The sequence below is a fragment of the Delphinus delphis genome, chromosome 4, assembly GCF_949987515.2.
Source record: "Delphinus delphis chromosome 4, mDelDel1.2, whole genome shotgun sequence".
NCBI classification, from domain to species: domain Eukaryota; kingdom Metazoa; phylum Chordata; class Mammalia; order Artiodactyla; family Delphinidae; genus Delphinus; species Delphinus delphis.
The window spans coordinates 5,386,624-5,403,729 of NC_082686.1; the positions used below are offsets into that span (position 1 = coordinate 5,386,624).

Genomic DNA, 17,106 nt, shown 5'->3' on the forward strand with positions numbered 1-17,106 from the left:
GAGATGGATTCTGTTCGTGTAACTTTTTTAAGTAACTTTATTCAGAGACAGAAATTAAGATGTAAATAAAGCGCTGGGAATTCACTGATGAGCCTAGAGATTTGGTATAAAATTGTTTCGGAAGAGTTCCTATTTTCAAACAAAGATGCTTAAAAGACACAAACTATTGAAATGATGGTCTTGGCCCAGTGACCACTTTCTCATCTCTTTTAAGTCAGTTAATACGAAGGAAATAAGTAAGCTCCCGAGGTCCGGTGGCATTCCACTGGATGTGGGGATGACCACAGATGTCGCCAAGGGAACTCTCTTTATACGAAAGTCAGCTCATCACCCTCTTGGCATACCACAGTTCATTTCTTATGTCAAAATCATTAACAACTGTAACTTTAAGCGAATCTACAAGCGACCCCAAAATTTAGTTGTCCCTGTCTGATCTGGTCAAAATGACACGTCTGCCCACAGAAGCAATTCCCATTGGGATACAAGCATTGACCTATGCAGCCAGTAGCCAGGACTTCACACGGACCTCGCTTCCACACAGCACTTTTTACCAAGGACACAACTCAGCTATGTGACTGTTTCTGTCATATAATCATCGTTTAGTTCTTCCTCAATATAACCTTCCAGATGGGTTGTTTGCTTCAGAAAGAGTGTTTATGCTTTTCCCCAACCTCAGCTAACTTGGATTGTAATTTCTTTAATCTGCGCCTTTTTCTTCCCGTGAGGTAGTAACGGGACACCCAGCCTCGTAACGGTTGATGGGCGGAGAAGCGTCTTCAGCAACGGCAGCTTCGTCATCCGGACGGTGAAGGCGGAAGATTCTGGATATTACAGTTGCATCGCCAATAACAACTGGGGATCAGATGAAATTATTCTAAATTTACAAGTACAAGGTACCACGTTTTGGGACTCTTTCTGATGCTTCTTTTTGTATGTATGCCTGTGTGCAAAGAGTGAACAAATTTAAAAATCAGCCTTTATAAAGAGCTAATTGCTACTTTCATATTACGAAAACTTGGATGTTCATTTTGGAGAATATAATTAAACAAATCAAAGTAAATAAAAAGCATTCATAACCTGGGAGATAACACTGTTTACATTTTTTCACGTAGGGAGCCTAGTCTCATTTGTCTTTAGGTGTGCATTGCTGAAAAAGCCCTTCTTTTTTTTTTTTTTTTTTGTGGTACACGACCCTTTCACTGTTGTGGCCTCTCCCGTTGCGGAGCACAGGCTCCGGACGCACAGGCTCAGCAGCCATGGCTCATGGGCCCAGCCGCTCCGCGGCATGTGGGATCCTCCCGGACCGGGGCACGAACCCATGTCCCCTGCATCGGCAGGCGGACTCTCAACCACTGCACCACCAGGGAAGCCCTGAAAAAGCCCTTCTTAATGATGTCCACTAATTGCAGGATTTACTTCACACGTGTACAAGTGTAACCCAGAATACACCAGCAAGAAGAAAGTCTGAACTGAGGTGTTTTATGAATGCTAATTAACTGAATTGTCATATGCAATGTATATGAAAAGGACACAAACTAAAACTCTGTAGGGCATTAATGTTTAATTGTGTATTTAATACAGTGTATGTAATTTTTCTTGATATCATACACCAAAAGCACATGACAAATTTAAGATTGTCAAATTAAAATCATGGGTAAAATCCCAGATGGCCACTGATTGGGTTCAAATTTAGATGCACAGTGATATTTAATTATTAGAAAACATCAAAGTGTAACGTCTCCGGATTTAAGTGCTATCACATTAGTAAATCACAGCAAGTAAAAAATAAAACCAATGTTGTCCTCCATGGGAGGGGAGGGAAGGGGAAGAACTATATATTTTTTTTAAATAATGCAAAATTGATCTGGAATTTCAAGTCACTTGAAGTCAGGAGATTTCAGGGCATTTTTGGAGATAGACACTATATGATGACTCTAAAGAGATGAATCCATTTTTCATGGCTTTGGGTTAATATATCAGGCTTCTCTTGGAGGAAAAGAGAAGGACATTTTATGAGAAGGTTTCTATATAATTTGGATAACCTTTCTAAACTTCTTCAGTATTGCTGTCTGCAGAGCTAATCCAAAATATTACTGAGGCCCATTGATTAGAAGTATGTATTCTTCAAACCTTGTGTGACGATTCAAGTTTTTGTGCTGCCACTCAATGGCACACCTTTGAGTTCAGAGCTGAGCGTGTGTGTGTGTGTGTGTGTGTGTGTGTGTGTTGCCTCTTGAGCAGGGGAGTACGTGAAATAGTGGACATTTTTGCAGTTTTTTTCCCACTAGCCAGGCTTCCTCTCCCCCTTTCATATCGCTGAGAACTGAAAAGCTAAGTGAGTGACATTTATCTTTCTCACTTGAACCATGGCTGAACTTCAGAGTAAAATAATGCATGGATCCTTAGTAAGTTCACGGAAGATTTCGGTTAGTGGTGAGCCACTCAGAAATGTAAGGAATCGGTGAGGGAATGAGGAAATGAATCCAAGTAGAAATGTGGTTGACTTTTCTTTACATAATGGGATCATTCTCTTCTATCTCTTTAGCCCAGGATTTCAACTAAACAGACATTTTGACAGAAGTGAATTGCGTATTTTGTCAACCTGAAACACTTATTTAATAAATGGCTGTTAAAAAATCATTTGGTAAATGACTGTTACAGAAGACTGAAGATGGGAACAACTAATTCTTGTTTTCTAAAAACTGTTTCCTCCCTAGTTCCACCAGATCAGCCTCGGCTAACAGTTTCCAAAACCACCTCTTCCTCCATCACCCTTTCATGGCTTCCTGGGGACAACGGAGGCAGTTCTATCAGAGGTAATGAGAGACAGGTGGCCCACAACAGTTGATTCATTGTCATCATCCACGGGCAGATAAGGGACACATATTTATCAAGTAACCGTTACGTGTTAGTTTCTTTCTCCCCCAAACTCATCATATAATTAATTCTTCCATTACCTATGCAAAAAACCACACATCTATTTTTATGGTATTTGTTGAAACTCACCCATTCATCCAAGGAATCCCATTCATAAGGTGAGTATCATGCATGCAATATGAGTGAAATATTAACACATGCAAAAAAAAGAAAGAAAAAAATGTGGTCATCTCTTCCTCCAAGATGCTGCATTGTGCTTCTTCCCCGTGTTGTCAACGCTGTACCATCCATTCAGGTACTCAGTGCGTCAGTTAAGTAACCACAATGACTGTTCTGACTTAGAAAGTACTGAAAGATGGGGAGCGGTCTATTTGCACAAAGCTTTTGCAATTAGCACAGAGTAGCAAAGAATGAAGGGACTTTCTACTGAAGGAATGAGTTAGCGTGATGATCCCAGCCTAAGTGGCATTGGGAGAACATTCTGAGCAAGTTGTAGACTAAGGGGAGGGAGAGAACCCAGAGGAGACTGAGGTTGCACGGGGTTAAGGAGCCGCGGGACAAAAGGGGTCGTAGAGCAGGTGGGAAAGGATAACGGATAGAGTTCTGCCGGCAGAGGACATCCTTCTTCTGAGAGAGGAGGAAGGCGAGAAGACAACAGGAAATACAGGGGCGTCTTAGGGTGAGGCCAGTGGTGTCTGGAGCCATCTCCCTCCAGCCCATGAGAGCACGTTGCCGCCCCTCTTCCCAACTTTGCCCTCGATGACCACGGCCCGGCTGGGGATATTTACACACTGCAGAAATCAGAAATGCTACCCATCAGGGCTTTTTTTTTTTTTCCTTCCCCAAGAGCCAGTTGTTAAACATTGATTAGCACTCCACTGGGCAAAGGGGAAGATCTTTCTTTTTTTGGCAAAGAGAAAGGTGAGATTATTTTTTTTGAATAATTGGACGATTAGGGGTGAGGATGTGTTTGTGGGCTTGAGGAGAGGGAAAGATTTGTAACATCTGCCGTGGGAAATGCACAGGGAGTCATTAATCAAGAAGCGAAGCCATTGCTAAGCGTGAGCAAGGCCCCAGCTGCAGAGGAATGGCACGAAGTGTAGGGGTCACGGTTATCGCGGTTTACTGAGTCGCTCCAGTGATCTTGGACAGTGGGGCAGAAAAGTGGATCACAGGTCAGCAAAGCTGGTGACCGGCAGGGTAAGTGCGGTGAGGAGTCACAAGAGTGAGTGAAACCGGGCTCCTGATTGAAATGGTCTACCAGAGGTTCTAGGCTAGGTGGAGAAGCATTTTATGAAAAAAAACAATGGGGCACCGAGGTAGGAGTCCAAGGGACCCTAGGACTCCAGGCTCAGGGGAAAGGAAGTCTTGTACTGCCTCTCATGGGAGAGGCAGTACAGGAAGTGTGTCGGAGCAGAAGGTTTTAGAGTTGAAACCAACTTTAGTAATGAAGGGTTTCCAGGCAAAGGCGACCAGGGGTCCTTGAAGCACAGGGGTGGCCAAAGCCATTGACACGGGGGTTCCCATCTCCAAGAGTTAGAAAAGCTTCCTAGAAGTGGTTTAGATGAAGGAAATGGAAGGAAAGTACAATCCCCCTGATGCGTAGGGCAGCAGGGAGGTGGCGACGTCGGGATAGGACGGGGGAGCTGACCCAGATGCATCACTCACATGTCAGGCGGTGAGAGGGCTGTCAGGACTGCAGGTCGGGAACACAGAAGGGAAAACGAGGCTGAGGAGGGAGGAGGGACCCCAAGGCTGCAGGGGGCCGGCGGGGAGGGAAGGAGGAAGCCAGTGGGATGGTACTGACCGTGGCTGCAGAAGGAGGGCATCAGAGATGGGTGATCTCATGAGAGGCACATGGAAAACACTGACTGCTACCAGCTGGGGGTTCAGAGGCTCTGTAGCGTGGGGGTGAGATGTGCTTTCGTCACTGGTGTCAGAAATGGAATTCCATGGGCAGGAGGGAGGATGCCAGTGTGCTGGTGTAAGGACACCATGCATCAGGCAGGCCAGTCCTGGGCTGCCTGGATGTGAACATTTAGGAGACAAGGACAGAGCAGACAGGATACATTTTCCCCAGGAAGGCGGCTGGGGTGACAGGGATGAAGGCATAACAGGGAGGGATGTCTCCGTGATCACAGGAGTGCAGGCTTCAGATTCTGGCGATAGGATTTGAATCTTGCTTATAAGACCCTAGAGCGGTCACCTAACCTCTCCGGACCTCAGTCTCTTCGTCAGCACTGCGGAGATCATAATTACTAATCCACAGGGTTACGCGAGGTGATGTGAGTAACGGGCTGTGGACAATGCCTGGCACAGTCATTGTGGACTGGGAGGGCATGGCTGAGGAGATTCCTACCTCCGCTGATAACTTACCCCTTTTCCAGAGCTTTGGTTCTCTTAAAAAGAACCCAGCTTCAGACCATGCCCATCCCCAGGCATTCGGCACGTGTGCTCGTAAGGTCAGATATTTAGAGATTCAGTATCCATTCCCTGCTGCCCAGTTACACCTTTTAAAGGGAATGGGCAGAAAGTGGTTTTATCTTCATCACACTATCCAGCAATCCCACCGTAGTAACGTCTGGCGTGGCCTAAATACCTCATAATCAATATATCATCACAGTACTTCTCCCAGCCTGGGTTCAGTTTCCTGGAGTCAGCAAGAGCTCAGGTGTTCCCTTCCAGAGATGTGCAAATTCTGAGAACGTATCCCATGCAGGGTGCAAACTTCTGATAGAAAGCAAATAACGCTCTTCGGAATATTTCTTGTTTTCTGAAGGTTACATATTGCAGTACTCTGAGGATAACAGTGAGCAGTGGGGAAGTTTTCCCATCAGCCCAAGCGAACGTTCTTACCGCCTGGAAAATCTGAAATGTGGGACTTGGTACAAGTTCACTCTTACTGCACAAAATGGAGTGGGACCCGGGCGCATAAGTGAAATCATAGAAGCGAAAACATTAGGAAAAGGTATGTAAGCCTTCTTAGTTTCTAGATTTCCTGTTTTCCAAATCAAAGGGGAGACTGGGATCAGAAAAGATGCATCATACATTTACACGTTTGTGAGTTTGAACTTTGTTATTCCCCAGATGGGTTTGGCAGTGTTACAGGGTATTGAAAGAGATGGCCAGTCCATATAGAATATTCTGGTCTCTCTTTTCATTATTTCATTTGCAGTTTAAAGGAAGAGTGTCCGCAGATATAGAAAACAGACTTATGGTTCCCAAAGGGGAAAAGTGAGCAGGAGAGATAAATTAGGTGTTTGGGATGAACAGATACACACACAACTGTACACAGAATAGATAATCAACAAGGCCCTACTGTAGAGCACCGGGAACTCTACTCAATATTTTGTAATACCCTATAAGGGAAAAGAATCTGAAAAATAATAGATAGATTATATATGTATAACTGAATCACTTTGCTGTACACCTGAAACTAGCACAACATTGTACATCAACTATACTTCAATAAAAATAAATAAATATATTAAAAAAAGAGTGTCATTTGAAAATCAAGGGCTTTGGTGCCGACAGAAAGTTCCCAGGCTGAGTAGCCATGAAATGTGCTCTTTGCCCTCTCACCTTCTTCTGGGGTGGCCTTCTCCCTTAGTCACCTCACCCCCTTCCACCTATAACTGTCACATTGTCTCACAGGCCCCACCTTCCAGGTGAGAAGTCACCAGGGTAGACTGTGAACCTTGAGTGTGTGTTGGTTTTTCCTCTGAAAATGGACCTTCAGGGAGGCGAACCCCAGGGCAGTGATGTTCAGGGGTGAAATTTGCAGCTCAGAAACACCAGCAGGAGGGAGGGACATGGCTGCACGTGAGTGCACGTGAGGGGGCGGAGAGAGGGTCTTCGTAGGTTTCCTCACTGCTGACTCTCATTCAGTGGTGTGGACGGGATGGCAGGAGAGCGAGAGATTCGAAAGTAAAGGCGTTATTTGGGTGCGACACCTGAGTTTTGGATAACGTGTACCAGGGTTCAGATGATGAGGGGTTGATTTATGCAGAAATATACCCACTGGGTCCCTGGGCTCCAGTGTGAGCCACTTGGATAGCAAGGATGCCCGTGAGTACTTCCCAAATCCAAGTCTGACTTCTCTTGAGTCAGGTCCCTGAATGGACACGGGTCAGCCCAGCACATCACAGTGGTTCCTTCAAAACCACTCAAGGAGGGTCAGTCCCTCAGAGCTACCCAGGAGGCTGCATCCTGGGCTTAAGTTCTCAGTTTTGTCTACCAAATAAAACATAATTCTCAACTTAAAAAAAAAAAAACATTCAAGGAAGCGCATACATAAGAATAGCTTTGTTCTTCAGGGTACTAACGCTAAGATTCACAAAAACAACCTCTACCCACCCAGAGTTCCCCTTCACACCTGGGGAACATGGGTCCGTAAGATCCCTATAAATAGTGGACAAGCAGCAGCCCATGACCCAGACTTGGACTGAGCCCCTCGCCTGTGGCGAAAGCAGCCCAAGGGAAACGTGGGACGACCCTGGTGGCCTTCACTCCTGTGCCCCGTGGCTGACGCCCCTGTGCCCTCTCCCGCAGAGCCCCAGTTCTCGAAGGAGCAGGAACTCTTCGCCAGCATCAACACCACACGCGTGAGGCTGAACCTCATCGGCTGGAATGACGGCGGCTGCCCCATCACCTCCTTCACACTCGAGTACAGACCCTTCGGGACCACGGTCTGGACCACGGCTCAGCGGACCTCTCTCTCCAAGTCGTACATCCTGTACGACCTGCAGGAAGCCACGTGGTATGAGCTGCAGATGAGGGTGTGCAACAGCGCTGGCTGTGCCGAGAAGCAGGCCAACTTCGCCACGCTCAACTACGACGGCAGTAAGCTGGCCGGCTGGCCTCCCTTCTGCGTCTCGGGATGTGTGCCCGTGCTCGCCGTCCCTCCCCCATCTGACATCCATCCTCGGCACAGTGGGGCTCGAGCCCGCCGATCCCCTTAGGCTTTGGGGCCTTTCAGTCTGCTGCCCCCAGGGCTCCCTAGACCAGGTACCCACGTGACCTTGGCTGTGTTCCAGGAAGGAGGGACGGAGGGCCCGCAGGCAGCTCGTTAGGGAGTCTCGGGGCAGGAGTGACCTCTCCTGGGGCTGAAGGCTTCTGTGCCACGTGGTTGTGTGCTTGGTCATGACTGTGAGCTAACATTGCTTTTGTTGTCTCCCTCCCCTCCTCCCACCCCATCCCAATCCACATAACAGCTTTCTTTTTTGCTCTCATTTAGCCCTTCAACTGCATGTGCAAAAACAGTCTTCCATCAGTAAAGGAGCTTATGTTAGTCTCTGAGCAGAAATAGAGGCACTGATGGAAATACAATAATGTCATGGGATGTTAGTAGACACACACACACACACACATATATGCACACATGCATGCAATTGGCATGCGCTTTCTGAAAACCAGGTGAGGTATCTTGTGACGTTTAGTTGACTGAAAATAAGTGATAGAAATTTTCATCCTTTTTTGCTCCAACTAGTATAAGGGCCATTTCTTGATGTTGAACAAATGCCAAGCCCAGTGAAGCTAAAGGGTGGCGTGACATTGACCGCTCTGCAGTCAGGAAACTTCAGAAAGTCCTAACTGGCAGCAAGTTGATGCTGATTTCTGCAGCCTTGCAGTGATTTTCACTCGGGGAAAGGCAGGGTTGAATTAGGTGCTGTGATCACAGGGTAAAACTGGCCGCCATTCATCAGACAGTTTGGAGCTCCGGGCTTAGCTCCCTCAGAGACCCTGTCCAGTGTGCACCTGTCGGGCCGGACCACAGTGCTGATGACTTACCCAGAAAGTCTGCGCCAGAGCTAATACCCTAATACTCTATTCTTCGCTAGTCAGGCTGAGGGGTGTTCGCTCCTCTGCTTACGTGCACTTGGGATCTCGCTTCATCAATACTCTGGCAGGAACTTCCCTGAAGTGCAGGTTATCCTGTTCTAAGAAAAGAGTGTACGTAAACCCAAGGACCCTCGGACACGACCAAAGGATGCTCCAGAGGTGTTGTAGGCGTGGCTCCTCCCTTCGCCATTTTCTCCTGGACTGTCCTGGCCAGCCGAGGGCTTGTTCCTCCCACCCTGGCACACTGTAAACCCACCCCTGAGTCTCCCACCAAGGTCGTCTCCCCACAGATCCCTCCTCAGCCAGAGCCCAGGCTCGCCCACAGCATTTAGAGCCTGGGTGGGGTGAAGGCAGGAAGGTGCCAAGGTGGGAGTCCTGGTGCTGGTTACACCAGCCTGGGCCCCGCAGCTCCTGAGGCACCTGGACCAGCTCCCGGACAGTGAGGCTTCTCCTCAAAAGCTCTGATCCTCGTGGGCCACGTCTCTCTAACCTTCTAGCCTCAATCACAAGCGACTTCACTCCAAGAGGTCCCATCACAGAGCACGAGCCACTGCAGAGCAGTGTGGACAACTTGCTTTCTCCTCCCACACGGTTTCATTCTTTGATCTGACAAAAGAAAGGACTTCAACACTGACCATTTTCCCTAGCATGTAAGGGCTCCCCAAAGCCCTTTGCTAGCAGGGAACACACTTGGGCAGGAAGTATATTTCTTACTTTAGATGATTGACGTCCATTAATTGCCTTACGGCCATCACGCTCTGGTGCCCAGCTTCTTTGTAATCTGTGTGGTCCAGAGCACGCGGCTTCAAGGTGCACGTCCGTGATAGGTTCACAGCTAATCATTTAATTAGAAACCACTCGCGTGCGACATTTGAAACTGTCATTCTTACTTTCAAAGTGCTCTGCAGATCTTAAATGTTTGTCTTCTAAAAGAAATATTCTCACTTTATCCAAGATCTTAGATTAAATCACGAAAAAGTCCTGGGAGCTACATTTAAAATTTTCTGAAATCTGAAATAATCCTATTACACTAGAAATAAGAATACATATGTATATTTTCCTTGAAAAAAGGTTTCTTTTTTTTTTGAACTAAGCTTGTGGATATAAAGCTTTAATATCCTTTTTGTCACTTCTGCCTGAAGAACTTTTTTCATTTTAGGAACAACAAACGTTGACCATTAGCTTTATATCTATCAATACCAGTCAGATTTCAGATTCGCCCGTGGCTTTATTTGACTCTTTCTTCTGCCATTTCCTGAGCCAAATGTTTCCACTGGTCCTGTGTCATCTTGGTTTTGCAGGCCCATCCTCACCTGCATCCCCTACGTGCCTCTCATGTGGGTTCTGAGCATTTGCAGACTTGGGTTTGCAGCCAAAACACTCTATGTCAAGTTGGAAGAATGATCTTCTTGGCCTTAGCAGATAGCAAAGGGGCCCGTCATTCTATTGTCCCTGCTCTACTCACTAAATGCAGGACAAGACTCTTTTTGCTCAGAGGGAAATTGTATTATTTTTGCATTATTTTTCCTGAATCACTGACTTCCTGGTCCTTGTCTTACATGGAAAATACAGTGGACTGGAGCATCTTACATAATGGTCGGTGCCCAAACGCAGGCCCCATAAAATGTGGACGCCTGTGTTTGAATTTCTGCAGCCATTGTATTAAGCCTCTGAGCAGAGGCAGCTTAAGGCAGCTCAGAGTTCAGTCTACGCAGGTGTTTCCTTGTAATTCTAAATAATCTGAACTTCAGAGCTTTACGTGGGCCAATAAGTAGCTTTTGCTTTAGAGACTTGGATGGCTCCCCTTTGAAGAGTTGGTTTTACTCTTATACCCGGAAATAGTTTTAAAAGTAAATTTGGCCTTACACCCGTGATAGAGAGCAAGTGAATAACCAAACAGAAAGAGATTTTAAGCTCCTTTAAGCAGGCTCGTCTGGTACCGTCTCCCCACAGACTCCCTTCTGTCCACTTGCCAAACCCATTGTTCCTTCTCTGACATGCAGCTTTTCAAACAGCCCCTCTCAATTGGGCTCTGGGTGACACTCAACTCCACGGAAGTGCGTGTGGCTCTTTTAAGCGCCCAGCCTGGACCTTATGCTTTCAAGTGTCTGCACCCAGCAGTACGTTGCCAAATGGAGTCCCTTTCCAAAAAACGAGGTGCTCTGCCCTTCGCGCACACTCTGGTTCGACGTTCCGTAGAGTAAGCGTAGGAGGGGAGCGAGCCAGGAAAGGAATGAACGAGGACTTAGAGGGAGCCTTCCTCTCATCCCCATCACCGCGGACGCCCTCGCTCACTCGCGCGGTTCTGGTAACCCGTCATCCCTAAAAACTCGGCCATGCTGTCGCCATTAACTGCCGCCTAACATCATGGCCCTGCTTTCAGGTACAGTCCCTCCACTCATTAAGTCAGTTGTCCAAAGCGATGAAGGGCTGGCGACCAATGAAGGGCTCAAGATGCTGGTGACCATCTCCTGTATCCTGGTGGGCTTGCTCCTGCTGTTCGTACTCCTGCTGGTGGTTCGGAGGAGGAGACGGGAGCAGAGGCTGAAGAGGCTGAGAGGTGAGTGGAGGCTCGGCCGTCCCCCCCGCAAAGCAGGACAGACAGCTGGCTGGGAGGGAATCGGCCCCGCGGAGTGCCTTACCCTCTCTGCGCCAGGTTCCCCACGCCGCCTGGTTCTGTGACCTGTGATGTGCCGTCAGCAGGACGGAGGGGCCTCACACGCAAGTCATGCAAATGTTACGACTCAAAAATTGAGTGAGAGCCAACCTCTTTCACGTCTCCAGCAAGGCAGGCAAAGAGAATGACTTTCACGAGGGTTTGCCAACCCCACTCTTTAATGTTGAGCCGCCGCAGCAAGGCCACGAGTTACGGCCTCCTTTATTTTTATTTTATTTTAACATCTTTATTGGAGTATAATTGCTACAATGGTGTGTTAGTTTCTGCTGTATCGCAAAGTGAACCAGCTGTACATATACATATATCCCCATATCTCCTCCCTCTTGCATCTCCCTCCCACCCTCCCTATCCCACCCCTCTAGGTGGTCACAAAGCACCGAGCTGATCTCCCTGTGCTATGCGGCTGCTTTCCACTAGCTATCTATCTTACATTTGGTAGTGTATATATGTCAGTGCCACTCTCTCACTTCATCCCAGCTTACCCTTCCCCCTCCCTGTGTCCTCAAGTCTATTCTCTACGTCTGTGTCTTTATTCCCGTCCTGGCCCTAGATTCTTCAGAACCTTTTTTTTTCTTTTTTTAGATTCATATATATGTGTTAGCATACGGTATTTGTTTTTCTCTTTCTGACTTACTTCACTCTGTATGACAGACTCTAGGTCCATCCACCTCACTACAAATAACTCAATTTCATTTCTTTTTGTGGCTGAGTAATATTCCATTGTATATATGTGCCACATCTTCTTTATCCATTCATCTGTCGATGGGCACTTAGGTTGCTTCCATGTCCTGCCTATTGTAAATAGAGCTGCAATGAACATTGTGATACATGACTCTTTTCGAATTATGGTTTTCTCAGAGTATCCTTTAAAAAGACCTTCCAGATTTGTTCTGGAAATGAGAACTATTTTATTGCCGGGAAATGGAAATTGAAGGCTTATAGTCCTGGGAAAGCGTTGTGAGGCAGAAAACACACACTTTGCTGAATTAGAAATCGGAGCTGAAGCTTGGTGTAAGAGTTTCGTTTTAACTAAGAAAAAAAAGGAAAGAATGGAAGATGAGATCTTGGACCTGATGGGAGCCTTTGTCAGCAGCACCGTTGTTCCCATGTCTGGCTCTATAGATTCTGTGCAACAGGGCTCTTCCAGCTTCTGGCCAACAGCCCTACCTGCCCTGGCTGTGCAGTGTGAGGCCAATGAGTTCTTTCCTATGCAAAGCCCTGTGCAGGACAGTGCTCTGAGTCCCTCCCCTTTACCTGTCAGGGTATTTAACCAAGTCTCTTCTTGGTAAAATGTATATATAAGCTGCCTGCATTTTAGTATCAGTGCAGTGAGGAGTATGCAACATCCCATGTATTCTTCAAAGTTGCATTTGAGGAACAGGCCTGGAAGCACTGTCCTTATACTATATCTGGGATATCCCCAAGCCTGGCTGGTAGACTTGGAAAGCATTGACCACTTGTGTAAATGCTTGATTTGACTGTAGTCCAGTTAGAACAGCAGAACATGGGGATATTTTCACCTGTCTTCAGGTAGCCAGAGCACTCCTTTTGATGGGACTCTAACCCATTTTACTATCAATGTGCTTCTAGTTGGCCAACAAATTAAAATATTTGAAATACATGGCACTCCATCTGCACAATTTAATAGTTCTTCCGTTTACACCTTCTGTAGCCCAATAATTCAGATGAACCGTCAATCTCATTGAAATATTCTTTCTAAATCACATTCTCCACTTACCTTTTAATTTTGCGGATTCTCTTGAGTGAATCCTATATCCTAAGGGCCGTGCTAGGTGCTCGATGTACAAGATGAAAAGAAAGAGCCTTCTGAACTTTTGGTTTAGTGTATGAGGCAGACGCACAGGCATGTACCAGGAAAAGAGCCAAAATGTCACGAATGCTAAAACAAACAAATCCTACCTAAGCACAAAAGAGGAGGCGATTCATCACAACTAGGGAGGAAAGGGGGGCGGCATTCAAGAGCTACAGAAAACAGCACTACAAAAACATAATGTTCTAATCTATTGAGAAATTCAATATCAGGTGAGCTGTGCTGGATTCCATTCACAAGTGTTTGTCATTAAAATAACAAAAGGGGGCTTCCCTGGTGGTGCGGTGGTTGGGAGTCCGCCTGCCGATGAAGGGGGCGCGGGTTCGTGCCCCAGTCTGGGAAGATCCCACATGCCTCGGAGCGAGGCCCGAGTACCGCAAAAATAAATAAATAAATAAAATACCAAAAGGACTTTATTTTTATAACCCCTCTTTCACCGAAAACAGAAACCCATTGTGTGGACTTTGGGGACATCATTATAGAGGGACCAGGGTGGCGTGTTTTTGTTGCATTTAGACAGCCATGTCTACCTGGCTGCACCTAGAGGGCTATGAATTGTCCATATAACATTCTTAAAAATCAATGGTAACATTTTCTCATCCATCATTTCTATTTGATGACAAGGGTTTGGCAGCAAATGGGTTAAACATTGAGGAAATCCTTCCCAGCATCTTCCACCCTCTCCCACATTCACCTTTTCTTTTTGCCCCTGGTCCCTGTTGCTTACTTTTACCTCCCAAACTATTGTTTGATTTTCCTCTTCTACTTATGACTTAAGCACCTCAACTTCGTTCTGCTTTGCCAAGAGTAAGGAAAAGATGCTAAAGATGTTGCTGACTCTTCCTGGTGCATTTGAGTTAGACTGATGGCAGGTGCGACATCCTTCCTTTTTGTTCTTAATAGTCCCTTGTAATTTAGTTATTGCTTTGCAAGGATTCTGTCCAGAAAATATCCTGGGCTGGCATTTTTATTGTCCGCATGTCTGCCATTTGACACCACTATTTTGTAGCTGGTCTTCATAAGGAAAGCAATACATCACATTAGCGAGTCCAGCCTTTCATTCCCCGGAAATGGTTTTGTTTTCTTTGTGCCAGAAAAGAGATAGAGCCAGCACAAAGGTTTCAGTGGGACGAAAATAAATGCTGTGGAAAAGAAGATGTATTCACGGGAGATGCTGAGAAGCAAAGTATTCCAGAGAAGTAGCTTGCAGGGCACAAAGGTATCTGCAGTCTTGCATTTTACGTGCTTAATAAAAGCTTCCAAATCAAGAGTCTGACAAGAGGGAAGCAAGAAGGCAAAATGATCGGACACCTAATTCCATTGCCTTCCAAATGGCAAGTTTTACTTTGGATGCACTGAAATATTTAATTCAACACACCTTCATTGATTATCTACCACATGCCAGGTGTAACATTTTTTAAAACCAACAGTAAAATTTTCTTATTAAACCATTTCTATTTGATCACAAGATTTTGGCTAGGTCCTAGAGAGAAAAGAAGGTTACTAAGATTCTGTCCCAGAATGGTCAGCAAAGGCTTTCAAGGGACAGACTCATCTTTCTTTAACATTGAAAACTGTGTCATAAAAGGGCAGAGCAAGTGACTAGGGCTGTTAAGGGGGAATCAGTGAAAGGCCAGACTTTGCCCCCAAAAGATCTTTGTCTTTTAGGCCTGAAGGGCCCTTGAAATGTTATGTTAATTAATAACACAAAATGTTTCCAATTCTCTCATGAAAAAAAAGCACAGCCACAGAGTTTACGGTAGTAGGTGCCTATCTATTACACAGAGTTCATAAGTAGAATCATCCAGTTACTACCTGACCCACATAAGGCACAGATCCTATCCCTGGGTTAGAATCAGTTCAAATATATTTACAGATTGAATGGCTTCGTACAATATTTTATAGTGTAAAATAAGGACATTTCTAATAATATGTCAAAGTTACCTGAGCAACCACTGATCAGGATCAAAACTGGAAATAAATCTGGATTATAGGAAAATACTGTAGGGTCCCTAACGAACACTGTAAGATCAACTCCCTGTCATAGACCTTGTTTGATTGCTAGATGCTACTCAATGTTTTTAAGCAGGTATGTTTCACCGTATAGACAAGCAACCTAGTGAATGCACCATAGGTAAATGTGCTTTTATGTAAAAATCCAAAAAAAAAAAAAGGAAAGAAAATGGGACTCAAGCAATTTAGCCAACCTATATTCTTCCTTCCTGAGCGCTTGACTAATTTTAGAGCCTAGTGACCTCCTAAAGTCTAAATTGTCTTCAAGTGCTACATTTTTTTTAAAATCTGTAACCTTATCCAGGAGTTCAGAAGCCACATTTTGCTTTAAGTCATGCCCTGATTTTCCCCCACCGCTAGATCCTTTGAAGTGCAAGGTTATAAAATAAATCACCATGATCCCAGCAGACACAACCTTATAAAACTTTGATTCCCATGTAAAGCAAACAGGTCCAGGATCACTAAAAGCTTCCCCCTCTAGTATGAGTTTACCCAAGAGGGTGCAAAGCACCAACCTGTATGGGTCAACTGGCAGCGTCAAGCCAAAAAGCTACTTCCAAGACTTCAAAGAAGCTAAAGATAAAAATCAGTGTATGACATAAACTTGACCATGTTTCTGTGGCAGAATGGCCTTCTTTCCTTGAACAGAAGCCTACTTATTACTTTAAGCTTGCTTTAAAGTGCATTAACACTCTAAGGCCCATTAGTTCCAGGAGGCCGTTCTCGGAGAGAACATGGCCTTGGAGCCCTCCACAGGCACAGCTGAAGGGGTGGGCCACGACTGTTCAATATTCCATTAATCTGCCCTGCAAATGAGCTAAATCTCTCCTCATCTGTAAGACCAAAGCTTAGCTTGAACTTTAATAATGTAAAGGAGGAAAGGTGTGCATCTAGGAGCGCAAAGACCTCGGACTCAAGGTAGGCTTGCGTAAAGATGGTCGTGGCACTGATGCATTGAGTCCTACGTAGGCAAAGGGTCCCCGGTGCTCCATAGTGAAGGGGTGGGAGGTGGGCACCCCCAGAGACTTCATTACCTAGCTAATAAATGCCCAGTTTGGGGCTTAGATGGGATCAGAAGCCTCTACTCTGAAACTTTAGTCCTCGGCTTTGCGTTTTCTTCCTTCCTTCCTCTCATTTTTCCTTTTGACCTTCATTTTAAAAAACTTGTCCTTTCAAAACTTCAAATGTGTTATGGCAGAACTAAATTTTTAAAAAGGGGTTTCTGTATCTGAGAGCGGGGAAACAAAGGAACAGTGGGATGGCAGCAGGGCCAGGCCAAGTGCAGCCGTGGAGCGAGGGACGGGGTGGGGGGGGCAGGAGAAGGATGGGGAGAGTTGGGGTCACCCTGGGCTTTGCCCTCTGCCCACGTGCTCTGTCTCGTCCGTGTTTGTATTTGCAACTTTCTGAGATGGCGAGTCTGTACGGTTTTCTTTCTGGGCTATATATTTTGTCATGGTTTTGGAATCAGCTTTCATTTGAGCTGATGACTGGGAGTCCTCTTTGCGACCTTGTAAAAATGTAACTGCAGGTTTTATAGCCCTTAGGAATACAGCTACTTTATGAGACCCCTTTAAATCCCACAGAAAGCAGGCATTGCTGCGAGGGAGCTTGCCGATGAGGGCTTTTGAGAGATGGTAAAGCAGGGGGAAATCTGCTGCCGGCAAGTTGGTTTTTACGTTTTTGTGGGTGTGTGCTAGTGACTGCTCAGCAGAGGTATGAACCAAAGCAGATGCCCTTCACTTAACTAGAACTTCTTCGGAGATGAAAATGTAACGATGTGGATGAAGGAGAGTCCTCCTTTTTAAAGAAACATTAGCGTATGCACTCAGGACTGCCACAGCTGCAATGTTGGAGGCCCGTGCTGCCG

The 17,106-nt window shown here is 45.9% G+C and overlaps 1 protein-coding gene across 1 annotated transcript in view; it reads left to right on the top strand.

The window, feature by feature from the left end:
* DSCAM (DS cell adhesion molecule) overlaps positions 1-17,106 on the top strand; it is a gene marked incomplete at its 5' end in the record, with an annotated part of 743,491 nt that overhangs the window by 681,735 nt on the left and 44,650 nt on the right. The window contains 5 exons of the mRNA XM_060009865.1: positions 730-893; positions 2,718-2,816; positions 5,657-5,845; positions 7,429-7,719; positions 11,102-11,278. Of these exons, the coding sequence (XP_059865848.1) occupies positions 730-893; positions 2,718-2,816; positions 5,657-5,845; positions 7,429-7,719; positions 11,102-11,278 (920 nt within the window). The remainder of the gene's footprint in view (positions 1-729; positions 894-2,717; positions 2,817-5,656; positions 5,846-7,428; positions 7,720-11,101; positions 11,279-17,106) is intronic.